Source organism: Lytechinus pictus, chromosome 16 (assembly GCF_037042905.1).
Source record: "Lytechinus pictus isolate F3 Inbred chromosome 16, Lp3.0, whole genome shotgun sequence".
NCBI lineage: Eukaryota > Metazoa > Echinodermata > Echinoidea > Temnopleuroida > Toxopneustidae > Lytechinus > Lytechinus pictus.
Genome location: NC_087260.1, coordinates 10632737 through 10645968, shown reverse-complemented (window position 1 = coordinate 10645968; position 13232 = coordinate 10632737). Strand labels below are relative to the sequence as shown.

At 38.6% G+C, this 13232-nt stretch overlaps 1 protein-coding gene across 1 annotated transcript; it reads right to left on the bottom strand.

Moving 5' to 3' along the window:
- Positions 1-1499: 1499 nt before the first annotated feature.
- Positions 1500-12746, bottom strand: LOC129279625 (general transcription factor IIF subunit 2-like). Its single transcript, XM_054915726.2, has 7 exons — positions 12562-12746; positions 9134-9207; positions 8423-8577; positions 7753-7834; positions 6441-6540; positions 5902-6045; positions 1500-5525 (listed from the first exon to the last, which is right to left on the bottom strand). Exons 1-7 carry the CDS (start codon positions 12619-12621, stop codon positions 5397-5399), a joined length of 744 nt encoding a protein of 247 aa, XP_054771701.2. The 5' UTR covers positions 12622-12746; the 3' UTR covers positions 1500-5396.
- Positions 12747-13232: the final 486 nt, after the last annotated feature.

The window sequence follows — 13232 nt, the reverse complement described above, 5'->3', positions numbered from 1 at the left end:
AGTTATGATGACATTTCAAAAACTTAACCTTAGGTTAAGATTTTGATGTTGATTCCCCCAACATGGTCTAAGTTCATTGACCCTAAATGACCTTTGACCTTAGTCATGTGACATGAAACTCAGGCAGGATGTTCAGTAATACTTGATTAACCTTATGGCCAAGTTTCATGAACTAGGTCCATATACTTTCTAAGTTATGCTGTCATTTCAAAAACTTAACCTCAGGTTAAGATTTGGTGTTGACGCCGCCGCCGCCGTCGGAAAAGCGGCGCCTATAGTCTCACTCTGCTATGCAGGTGAGACAAAAACTAAATAGTGAGGGACATCATCATTCTCTTATTTGCATGTAACTAAATTGTGCACGTAACTATTTTGTGAAATAAGTGAAACTTCAAAATGTCATAACTTTCTTATTTTACATCCGATTTTGATGAAATTTTCAGCATTATGCTTTGCTTTTTCTCTATTGATTCAAATCAATATTTTCTGAGGTGAACTTGACCTTAAGGAAAATGTGAAAGTACAGTATTGTCATTTGTCCCACAGTCTCATTGGTATTACAATAACTACCGAATCAAAGGTAACTTTGCCATCCAATGGTATCTTTCATGGAATCCTTGATTTTGATTGGCTGATGAACATTGCTACCATGGTCTTCTTCTTCAGGGTAGACCTGTCCACACTTGAAGATTAAAACAGGTGATTTGTGTGTCTGGTGCTTATGCTAGATGGTGCAGTTGAACAAAAATGAAATCTAAGGTGCAAGTAAAAACAGGGGCCGGCATTTTAGGCTGCCTGCATCACCATCAGTCTCCGGCGGAAGGACTCGACCGATGGGGCGGAAATTACGTCAGGTGGTAGGGTATTCCATGTCTTCACAGTGCGAGGAAAGAACGACCGACTGTGCTGTTCAGTGGTAGTTACCATTGGATCGCAAAGTCACTAGAATAGTATACAAATAATGCACGTAAGCGCGTGCATGCATGGCCAAATAATGAACAATGTGCGAGAAGAGCCATTGGATTATACCGCATTCTCTTCATTATTTTGGTCCTCTATGCACAAGAATGCGTGCATTGTTTATTTTATACAACCCCCCCTCCCCCATGTTACTGAGTTGCCGTGAATGCTTTATTTGATCTAAATTCTAGATAATTCCAGACGTCGCACTATCCTGCTCTCTGACGTCAGAGTGCAGGATAGTACATTTGGTATAGGATAGTGCATTTTGGATGCAATAGTGCAATTCGCTGAATATCATGTGATCCGATTTGGACCAATCAGATTACAGAACATTCTTGGGAGTTGTATAATTACTTTTATGCAACGGGATCCAGACGTAACATGCTCAGCAGTGTCAGCACCCAATCATATTCAAGGTTACCATGGTAGTTACTATGACAAACTTCACCATAGTTGCAAGTATTTATAAAACAGGACCCCTGTACAACGAATTTCAACTGGTATATACCGCTATACAAGTACACACTGAAATAATCAGCTTTAACTCATTCTTGTTAGGTTATATATATCGAGTGCTGTCAATCCTTAATTTAATACACATCTTTATGTACTAAACATTCCTTTTAGAAGAACAATTCAAGCCATCATTGCTCAATATTTTGTTATTGATGTTCAACTGATCCACAAAATCAGCAGTTTGTAGTAAGACCAGGGACCCGTAACACAAAGGTTTTCGATGAATCACTAATTTGAAAGAACAATTCTGATTGGTTACAGGTCAGTCTGTTGAACAAAATGCGTATGCAACAATGATCTTTAGCGATTAATCACAAACCTTTGTGCTACCGGGCCCAGAAACCGCAGAACCCAATACATGTATGTAGTATGGAGACACACAAAAAAGGGTTAATTTCTTTAGAATATCTCGATGGGTAATCACTACAAAAAAATGAGAAATACAGTCGAACCTGTCTGTCGTGGCTACCCATTGGAAACAGAAAAAGTGGCCACTGTATAAAGGTTGCTTTTTTTTAGACAGGTTCTTTACACATATTCCATTCAATGGGAGACAATGTTGGTGAACACTAAAGACAGGTTTTTAAGATAGACAGGTGGTTACTAAGACAAGTTTGACTGTATTTACCAGAATAGGTATTCAGTTCTAAACAATAAAGGGGGACACATCCCATTCGCTCTCCCCCCCCCCTCCTGAATCTGCCCCTGATTTCAGTATCACGTTCCGAAAACAATAATTTTCTCAACAAATTCAAAAGTAAAATGACAAAATTGAATCATAATTCTAGCCTTGACACAACACGATCTGCACACCTGCCAGTCTTACCAGCCATGAAATGTGAACAGATTTTTTTATACAAATTTTTTTTCACAGAAATACTTGTACATGTAGGAACACACAGGTTGGAATGGCTATTTTCTCTTCACCAAAATAGGTATGTTCCTATTTCATAGGAACACTTGGCATGTATGAATCTGAACAAAAAAGGAGTTAAATTCCAGAAAATAAATTATATTTGCAAATGGGGAATTCCATATAACTTTCAACCCTTTTAAAGGTCCGACCCCCATAATTTTTTTCTCAATTTTTTCTTCACTCAATGAACTGCTCGATCCATGATAATTTGAAAGCATTACAACCTTTCATATGAACTCGAAACAGAGATACTTCAGAAGAACTTCACATGTAGATGTACATACACTACTCAAAAAAAGTTAAGGACCACTTTTTAATGTGTGTATACAATTTTCAAACCGGGTGTTGTATTTCTAGAAATACCCGAATATGGCTGTCTTGAATCTCCTCAAACACCCTGTAACAATTTCACACATGGGTGGTTTCAGTTGTTGCATGATGTCTCTCGCATTATTGCATATCCTGAAAAGTGGGCCCATTGTGAAGTGGTACAAATGTGGATTCAAATGCATTTTCTGTCTTTAGTCTCTACAATCAACAAATTGCTGACAACAGCAATGCCAAGATACAGCTGTCCAGGATGCCATCAAACACAATGAAATCAATTTCACACATGCAGTTCTTTCATGTCTCTTGCATCATTGCAATGTGCCCGTACAAAAGTGGCTTCCAAAGCATTTTCTGTCTTTAGTCTCTACAATCAACAACTTGCTGACAATAGCAATGCCAAGATACAGCTGTCCAGAATGCCATCAAACACAATGACATCAATTTCACACATGCAGTTCTTTCATGATGTCTCTGGCATCATTGCAGTGGGCCATAAGACAAGTGTCTTCCAAAGCATTTTCCGTCTTTAGTCTGTACAATCAACAACTTGCCTACAACAGCAATGCCAAGACACCACCTAAGTGAAACAGATGTAGCCAGAGCCCTAGGGATGCTGGAAGCTGGCCTCAGTCAGCGAAGAGTAGCCAGAATGATGGGCGTGTCACACAGTGTCATTAGCAGAGCAAATCAAAGACACCGAGAGACAGGGCTATACTCCGAGAGACCCCGCAGTGGCCGACCAGTTTCGACAACCCCTAGAGATGATCGCTACTTGACGAATCTCAGCCTCCGCAACCGCTTTCACAGTGCACGCCGCCTCAACAATGACTTCGCTGCAGCAACTGGAGTGATTGTTTCCACTCAAACAATCCGTAACCGACTTCACAGAGCCAATATGCATGCCAGACGGCCAGCTCAGTGTGTCCCACTCACCCCTGCTCACAGAAGAATTCGTCTCAACTGGGCCCGGGAGCATGTCAGATGGACCAGACAGCAATGGCGTAGAGTTCTGTTCACAGATGAGAACAGATTTTCCCTTGACCACAATGATGGACGTTCGAGAGTCTGGAGGCGACCAGGAGAGAGATTTGCAGACCCCTGTATTGCAGAACATGACCGTTATGGGGGAGGCAGCGTCATGGTGTGGGGAGGCATCACCTATGCCAACCATACTCGTCTCTACGTGGTCCCAGGGGGAGCAATGACAGGAGTGAGGTACAGGGATGAGGTCCTTGAACCTATAGTGGTGCCATTTGCAGAAAATGTGGGACAAAACATCATTTTCATGGATGACAATGCCCGTGCCCACCGAGCTAGGGTGGTGACCGAGTTCCTTGAGGGCCAGGGGATTGAGCGTATGGAGTGGCCAGCGAGGTCCCCGGACTTAAACCCGATAGAGCACGTCTGGGACATGATGGGGAGGAGTCTCGAGCAGCTCGAAGCCCATCCACTTGGACTGCAGCAGCTGGGTGTGGCTCTGGAGGCTGCATGGGATGCACTGGACGTCAGAGACATCAATCGCCTCATCAGCTCCATGAGACAGCGCTGTGAAGCCGTTATTGCTGCAGGAGGTGGTCACACTCGTTACTGAACTGCCTGAAAGACACTCAGACATTCGTTTTTACCACTCTATGTCGGTAGCTGATACCCCTCGGGGCCCACTTTTCAGGATGTGCAGTGATGCGAGAGACATTGTGCAACAACTGAAACCACCCATGCGTGAAATTGATTACAGCGTGTTTAAGGACATTTAGGACAGTTGTACTGAGGTATTTCCAGAAATAAAACACCTTGTATAAAATCTTTATGTACGTTTTAAAAAGTGGTCCTTAACTTTTTTTGAGTAGTGTATATAGTGGCTCAATGGATAATGGCAACGATTCCCAAAATAATGAATCATTTCACTTTACATGATCAGCACGTGTTGCCAATTTGACTTTTACGGATGAAGAAAATAAACAACTTAGCGATACTGGCTCTACAATCTTACATATTTTAGATTTCTTCCCCACTACCATGTTGCCAGTTTGCCATCTGGCAATGGTAATGATCCACAATTTCACTTCATTCGATCGGTATGTGTTGCCAATTTGATTTGGTTACCAAACAAAATTTAGACTCCCCACATGACAACATACAAATGAAGTCTCTTTTCAGTCCTCGGAAGTTATGTTGCAATTTTTGAGCTCGAAATATGAATGATCCACAAAACTCTTTGCTATCAGCCAATATATGACCAACATGGTAATCATATTTCCATTTTTCAGTTCCAAGTCTCTTGTGCATAGTTTTCCACACAGAAATGTTTGAAGGTGTCTATCTCATTTTCCCATTATGAGGATGGTAATATTATCCAACTTGGCTATACCAACTTAAATATATTTCTTTCCTCACCAGTCCAAATTTGCCCATCTGCTGAGTGAGACTGATAGGGGTCTATTTTTTAATTTGAGTCCGTGTTCACAGTTTTGCATCAAGAAAATGCGAGATGTCCATCTCATTATCCTATTCAAAGGATTATCAATTTCAAAGTAACCTACATGTACTTGGTGAGAACATCTTAAATATTTTTTTCCTTCACTAGTCCCACATTGCCAATTTGAAGGCTGAGAATAATGATGATCTATTCATCAGTTCGAGTCCATGTTTACAGTTTATCATCAAGAAAATGCTAGGAGGTCTCCATCTCATTATCCTGTGACTTGTAATGCCGATACTCTGGTTTGAGCTCCCACATGTACTTGTGGGGTTGCCGCTGGTGGTAGATGCCTATCTCTTGCAAGATCTCCTTCAGGAATGGCTGCAACAAATCAAGCAACAACGACGACAAATAATATTAACTACAGTAAACTCGCCTAAGTAACCAACTTGCAAAGTCAAATACCGTTCCGAGTCAAAGAGATTTCTTAGACCAGATTATGCAAAAAATATGCTCTATAACTCTTCTAAGTCAAAATTTTCCCTAGTCGAACAGATATCTTTAGTCCAGAAAGGCTCAAATTATACAAAGTTATCTATAGATCAATTCTCGTCTGCACACAGCTGATGCCCCCACCACTGAAAGACTGAAATATATCATCATTATCATTATTATCATCTCTATATTTCTCATATTATTTAACTAACTTTCTGATAGTGTGGACATCCCATTTCAATGTTTTGAATTCTTTACTCACCACAGGTTGTTGTGTTATCCTCGATAAATCTTTTAGCTGGTAGAACTGGTGATTCTCAAACGCAGAGAACAAGATGTCCATTAACTTCTCCTTCTCCAGACGGGGCTTCTTCCCTTCTTCCTTCTTCTTTTTCTCATACTCGGCCTAAAAAAAGAAAGAAGAGCAAGTGTTCGAAGAGTTGGATAAACTTCCTTGAAAGTAGACCTCAATAGATTCTTGACTGCAAAAGTCTAAATCTATGCCTCCGATCAAACCCTTCTAGGCAAAACAGCAATTTAAAGAACTAAGAAATATTTCATTAATTGTTTGAAATTAGTGTCAGATAATATGACAAACAAACCTTCAAAATCATTTGTGCTAGGTAACATTGAGAAAGCCAGAGTAAAATATATTTTCATTTGCTTAAGAGTAGAATAATTGGATCCATCCCTTCCTACATATAACAAATTCATGTTTTAAGTATATACGTTCTTTGATTCATGAAAAATCAAATAAAAATGTTTAGGAATCCAATTGCGAGATAATGAATATATACTTACAAGGTGTTTATGTCTTGCAATAGGCTTGTATGCATTGACACGTCTAACTTTGATTTGCTGTGTGACCTTGGTGGGTTTGTGTGCTAGCTCTATTTGCTTCCTGTAAGGTCATTTCATTCAAGAAAAGAACAAAATATAAGTAAGAGTACATTGAATGGGAACAATTCAGTATTGAATAAGTACTGTACAAAGAAATTGAAACAATTCAATATCGAGTAATTGAAAATAATTTAGTCAAGATATAAACGGAATTCAATCAAATACTCAATACAATAAAGAAGTTTACTGAAGACAAACTATAAGTCATACATTGCATGGATGAAAATTAATATAGCACTGAATATATGCTCAAATTATTTTTTCTTTCTTTCTTATCTGTAATGAGGGAATGCAGGAATAAATATCAAACTCTATCAAACAAAGCGAAACGGAATCTAACATGAAGAAATGACATGAAAGACTTCCTGAGCTTTAATCGGTTATCAGATAGGATGGTAAACAGAGTACCAGTACTCAAATAGGAAAATCACTGAAATAAGTTTAATAAATATTGACACATCAAGGACATTGAAAAATCAATGTAAAATGAAATATTTCAGCTACATAAATAACACCATTGGTCTACCAATAATAATAATATATAAAAATTAATCTTTTTCATCTTGCCACATTACATTCTTTATCGAACCTATTATATTGTACGAAGGATATTTTTACATTATGGGGGCGAATCAGCCTTAGCCCATCATTATTTATCAATAGTTTTTTTTATTTTTATATATATATATCGTGAAGAAGTGGATGAAGAGAACAATGGTAGGCGTAGCTTAAATCAAGGTTCCCCCGAGCTATCTGCCCTTTGGAAAAATTGGTGATGCCGAAAAAATGTCTCTGCTGGGAATCGAACCTGGGCCCCCAGCTTTGAACGCCGGTGCCTTAACCACTAGACCACAGAGACGGGTTAGTGGCTAGGGCGACCCCGATTCGATTGACCGTCAGATAGACAGATATATATATTTTTTTTAGGGGGGGGGGGGTGGGTGTTCTGGAATGGTACTATGGCGAATGAGAAATCCAATAATAGTAAAACCCATATATTGACCATCTGTCTGTAGATCTATACAAGTTTTGTTTTCCTTTAACGAATTTCCCTGTTGAAACGTATAATACAAGAACATGCCCATAAAGTCCGCTTTTCAATTTCATTCTCACTGAACTGGTTTCTATTTACTGATTTCACTGTATTCAAACAGGGTACACATCAAAATTCACTGATGCTAATTCAAACTTAAAGGGTTAAACAGAAACGTACCTTTTCATCATCATATATGAATCACTTCCGACTGGTCTGCATTCTAATCTCTCAACAACTTTTCCTTCCACAGATAATTTATCTACCAATAACAAAAACAAAAGATATGTGTGAGCATTGGGAGAGGGGCTCCACTAAAAACCCAGTGCTATGCATGTCTTCATGAATATTCAATGAGCAAATTGAGAATATCACATCCCCACTTGTTCTATTGTATTTTATTATATGAAATTATTGTCCTCCAAGAATTAAAAAAAATTGGATTGACAACTGATTGAATGCATTAGATATTTGTTGCTGCAACTTTTTTCATTATAAGGGAGACATATCATACTTACTTGTATGAAAATATGAAATACATGTAACTATGATTTCACATGACTTAATAACATATTAAAGAAAAAGGAAAGTGGGGGCATGACATCATCAGCCTAGCTAATGAATATTCACGACGTTTTCCCCTTTGAACTGTTTTCACAAAATATTGCTACATTTGACAATTTAATAACTTTGTTATTTGTAATCAGATTTCGATGAAATTTTCAGCATTTTGCTCAGTGAATTTTACTCTATTCAATTAGATATGATTATTTTCAGCCCTGACACCTGAGTACCCTTGCAAGATCACAAGTTTTCATTCTCATGAAACCTGCCCCCCTTGAGAACCCACCTGTAGCCCCCTGTGAGTAGACCATCATCGTCCCAGGGAGGGCGCTCATCACCTGCATCTTGTGTTCCGCCGGTATGTCGGGGTCGTCCGGGGTTAGTTTGGTTTTCGCTACCGATTCATCCATGACCAGTGATATATCGGGTTTGCCAAACTTCCTGTTGGGATAGTAAAGGGACTTTTAATAGGTGGTGTTACAAGAAACTTAAGATCAATTGCATGTTGATTACAAGTCACTGGCCAATCATGTGCAAACCCCTTTGTCTGTTTCTCACAAAGTATACCAGATTGACTCTAATTAAAAACTAATAAATCCGCATCAATTAAAATTGAGGGGGGGGGTGGTAAAAGATAGTTACAGGCTTACAGCCTCTTTCAAAAGATTTTATAAATAATCATGTACCTTCCTTCATAAACTTAAGGGTCTCATTTTTCTAGTCAAGTGCTATGAATTGAAATATAAAAGTAAAAACTTTTCAGATTCTCAAAAAACAGAAAAAAACCTCAAAATAATTGAAGGATTGCTGTCGCAGATCATGTTGCCAACTTACAATTTGCTAAATATCACTAGTAAAAAAGTTAAAATTTTAATAAAACCTGTTTGAACCTGGTATCCAAGAAAGTCTGTTACAAAGTTATTTGCATTATAAACATTTTCAAGAAAATGAAGCAGATGTGTATAATTTAAATGAAGAAATGGAGAGCATTTCTTACTTCCCGACTCGTATCTTTCCAATGTGTCCATTCTTCTCAGATTTTTCCCACCTCTGCGCAACATATTTTGGAACCTGCAATCAACAAAGAAATGAATTTAAAAAGTATAAACGATATCTATACAAGGTTTGGAAATTAGTTGATTAATCAGATACAGAAACTTTCCACCTGATTAAAAAAAAAAAAACGATTAAGCAAGTACATTTACTTATTTATGGATTTTAATTGCTAAAATGAATTTTAATCACTAAATACCTCCAATTCAGACTGTACTATCGGAACTTCAGCAAAGACAAAGAAAGACCACCGTCCGCGAGTTTGGACAACATCAACTTGATCAAGATTACATGTAAATTAAGATGAAATAAAGCTGCTCCTGGTGTAGCCAGGGGGCCGTTTCTCAACACCTGGACAAGTTAGTCGTATCTTTATCCACCAACCACAGAGATAGTTCCAATCTTACTAAACCTGTTTCTCGAAAGGCTTCCTAACTAGAAAACCTTGATATCGATACTATCGGTAAAAAGAGCAGACGAGACGTAGCCTTAGTCACAAAATAGCACATTTTTCAAAAAGAACAATTATGACAAAATTGAAAATAATGTGATGAATTGGGAGATACATCTTTTCAAAATAATAGCACATGTAAATTATGCATCATACATACTTAGACCATGAAGATTGGAGCATTCAATTGCTGAGAAAATCAAATTATGAATAAATCATTTCATGACTAGAAAATCACATGTGGACGTTGAGATGGGTACCCCCGGGACATCGAATTTTAATAGTTTACGAAAGTAAACCATAACAGTTTTCTTTGTAAAATAATGATAATTATACGCCCTTCTACGGTTCCAAACATCATCAAAATATAGTTTAACAAAAACAAAAATAAATCTTTGAAACTGAAACATACGATTTGACAAATTCTATGCATAAATTAGAAATAGAATTTATCCAAATGTTAATAGGGGTCTGAAAACGACAAATACGAGTCCAGTTATGGATGGCCTGACGTGGTAGAATCTTTGTCGATTAAATCATTTTACTATTTCAAACTGAATGGTTTTGTGGCGTTTTACCAACAGTTTTTATAGTTTCTTTTTATTAGAATTATCATTGAATGCATTATCCCACTTGTTTTGTGATGTAATTTCAACCTCTATGATTGATTACGTAAGAGTATTATTTTCAAATATCTAGGCACTTTTGCTTGTCATAGTCTAACCACGTGATGCCACTACATCATTAAGAAAGAAGTTATGACAGGTTCGGAGGTGTCATTAATATTTAGTGAGGTTGTTGTACCCGATCTTGGTAAAGAGGGCTTTGTGAAACGGTTAGCGGACAAGTAGCTCACTATCTCCGATTTAGTCAAGAAGTTAGACTTATGACGGTGTTGAGAAACGGGCCCCAGGAGGCTCCTAGAGAGTAAAAATCATTTACTAATGTATGCTTACTCTAAACGGAGCCAGAAATTCCTTCCCATTCATCTCCGTGTACTGCCAAAAAACCTGAAACTTTCGCCCCCGAGATTTCTACTTTCCTTCTAAAAGATCTAGATCTAGCCCTAAATCATGTACCCGGTATGGGATACAACTTCATTTCCGACATTTCTACGCTATTGATTTCATTTTTAAACAAGAATTTATTTAAAAAACAAGAAAAATGTAATGAAAAGACGGGGAAAACTTGCCACCGTGTTTACGTCACCATTTTGATTTCGCTTGGCGACAGCACGCAAATCGTGCGATTTCCGTGCTTTCGCCCAGCGAAAGACAATGAAATCAAGAGTTGAGTTGATGACAGCGTCACTCAGGCAATTCCACTCAATGATAGTGGATGGGAAGAATGAGTTCCTGTATTGTTCAGTTCGCGCTCTGATCAGGCGCGTAGCCAGGGGGGGCGGTCGCCCCCCAAAAAGAAAAAAAAAGAAGGGGAAAAGGGAGAAAAGGGAAGAAGGGTATAGCCTATAGCTTTATTGTTTTTTCTTTCTTTTTTGTCAAAAGAATAAAAACCTAAACGAGATGTTCTTCTCTCTCTTCACACAAAATTTTGCTTCTGCGCTCCACGCGGGAAAAATATCAAAATTGCCTTAGCCCTTTGTTTCCCACACCTTTTTTTCTATTCCGTTTTTCTCCTTCCCGGCCATGGGAATCGCATTTTTGCCAGAAATTATAAAGTATACATGGGTGTAAGGAGTATGAGAAGTATTTTTTTCAGTTGCGCTGACACAAATTTTTCCTCGTCTGTTCAGAGTGGGTAAACTTTTATACTGTCACTCGATCCCGAAGTCCCCAAATGCTATTTCTTCCGCATTTCAGCAAGCAATATTTTGGCAAAGTATCTGCTCAAAGGGGGAGCATTGAATTCGTGCCGTGCTATATGCAAACGTTGGTACGATGAAACTTTATTCTAAATTTATATCGCTGCACATCCATCTCATGTCCTGTTTTGCGCCATTGATTTGAAATTTTGAATATCACAGAAGTTTCTTAATCATACAAAAGGAAGCGCTTAATATTATGAGCGAAATTACACAAATTTGTTTCTTCCAAAATAACTCACAGAAGTTTCCGTGCTTCGCGTGCATGGGAAAGGAAAAGTCCCTCTTCAAGCTTGCATCATCCCTTTCACATTTTGAGCTACATTTTTCTTTGTATTATTTATAGAAATATCAAAATTAGAGCAGGTTAAAGTTTCAAAGAAATTTCTAAAATTCAGAGCTTCAAGCCATTCGCGGGAAGAAATATTTCCTCCCTGCATATACCCGCATCTACTGTTTTGTGAGTTAAAGAAATATAATGTGGTTAAAGTTTTTACAATCAAATCTGGTGACTAAAGTCTAAGATAGGCATTTTAAACCACTTCTGTTCTCAATTTCTTTTAATAAAACGTCTTAGCTTTCGCGCTTCGCGCGGTAAGAGGAATTATTTGGAATTCCTCAATCTTGTCCCATTTTTGGGGCACTCATCTTTTCTTTGGAAAACAGGTTTTGTTTTTAATCACAGCAAGTCAAATTGATAAGGGTATTATTAGAGACGCAAGAGACATCTTCTTTTGATTCAAATTTGATGAGATATCAAAAACTCCCCCCTGCACCTCCCTGCACCCTCCCCCCTTGCCCCGGGGACCTCGACACGACGTTCGGGCTGCCGCAGGCGCAGTAACCTCCCCCCTATGCCCTAACTCCTAAGGCCCTAGGGAGCGCGCTTTGTAAGTTTTGGCACGCTTCGCATGCATTTACCGCCCCCTCCAAAATTAAATCCTGGCTACGCGGTTGGCTCTGATTGGATTGTAATTTGTAGCACTTGTTTTTATTGTTTGAAAAAGATTACAGTACACTGCAGTCCCACCTGTACCATTCTGTAACCTGTTTTGAGACACTGCCATTTAAATTGACTCGATTATTAATTTTTATTTACCTTGACCAGCCAAATCGGTCGTGCAGAAGCAGTCAAGTCGAGCTCCATCTTGGACGTCATCGTAATGACCTTGGTAATTTGATAAAAGTAGAAAAGGACTTTAGTTCGTAAGGCTACTGCGACAGAATAATTTACAATAAGCAAGATTATCCGACTCTTTCTGCAAGATATAAATACATCGCTGCTACCTCGCCGCAGATGGCGCTATACCCCAGATTGGCGTGAGTATAGTAACATTCTCGACGCAGAGCCGTATGAGAAAGACGCGGCGCGTCAAATATTCGTCTTGGGTCATGTCGTGGGCCGTGGGTCATATTACCGATTTGCCAAGATAAAAAGTTGGTTTTCGAGCTACCATCGATTTAATGAATTTAATTGTTGTTTCTGTTCATAGACATGGATTGAAGGATGAGAGAAATTACGCATCTTGTCCTCGATCAATAATTCATCCTTTCATATTCCTTCCCTTGATCCTCACTCGTCTCTCTCTCTCTCATCAGTCCAACCCATTCATTTCCCATTGAGGAAGCAATAGTTTGGGGATTTCGGTCTTCAATATCCATCAATTTCAATCTTTCGTGTTCTCCTTTTCCGTCCATCTTTCCCCCTCTCTTTCTTCTATTCAGTACCCTCCGTATTGCAGAATATAAGGGGCTCGTTGTAATCTAGAT

Bases quoted from the DNA above. Each gene is read 5' to 3' on its own strand.
- LOC129279625 (XM_054915726.2), bottom strand. From the start codon at position 12,621: ATGACGTCCAAGATGGAGCTCGACTTGACTGCTTCTGCACGACCGATT. The intron at 9,208-12,561 runs GTAAATAAAAAT...TGTTGATTGCAG, and splicing joins GACCGATTTGGCTGGTCAAG to GTTCCAAAATATGTTGCGCA. The intron at 6,541-7,752 runs GTACGTTTCTGT...ATGACCTTACAG, and splicing joins TCATATATGATGATGAAAAG to GAAGCAAATAGAGCTAGCAC.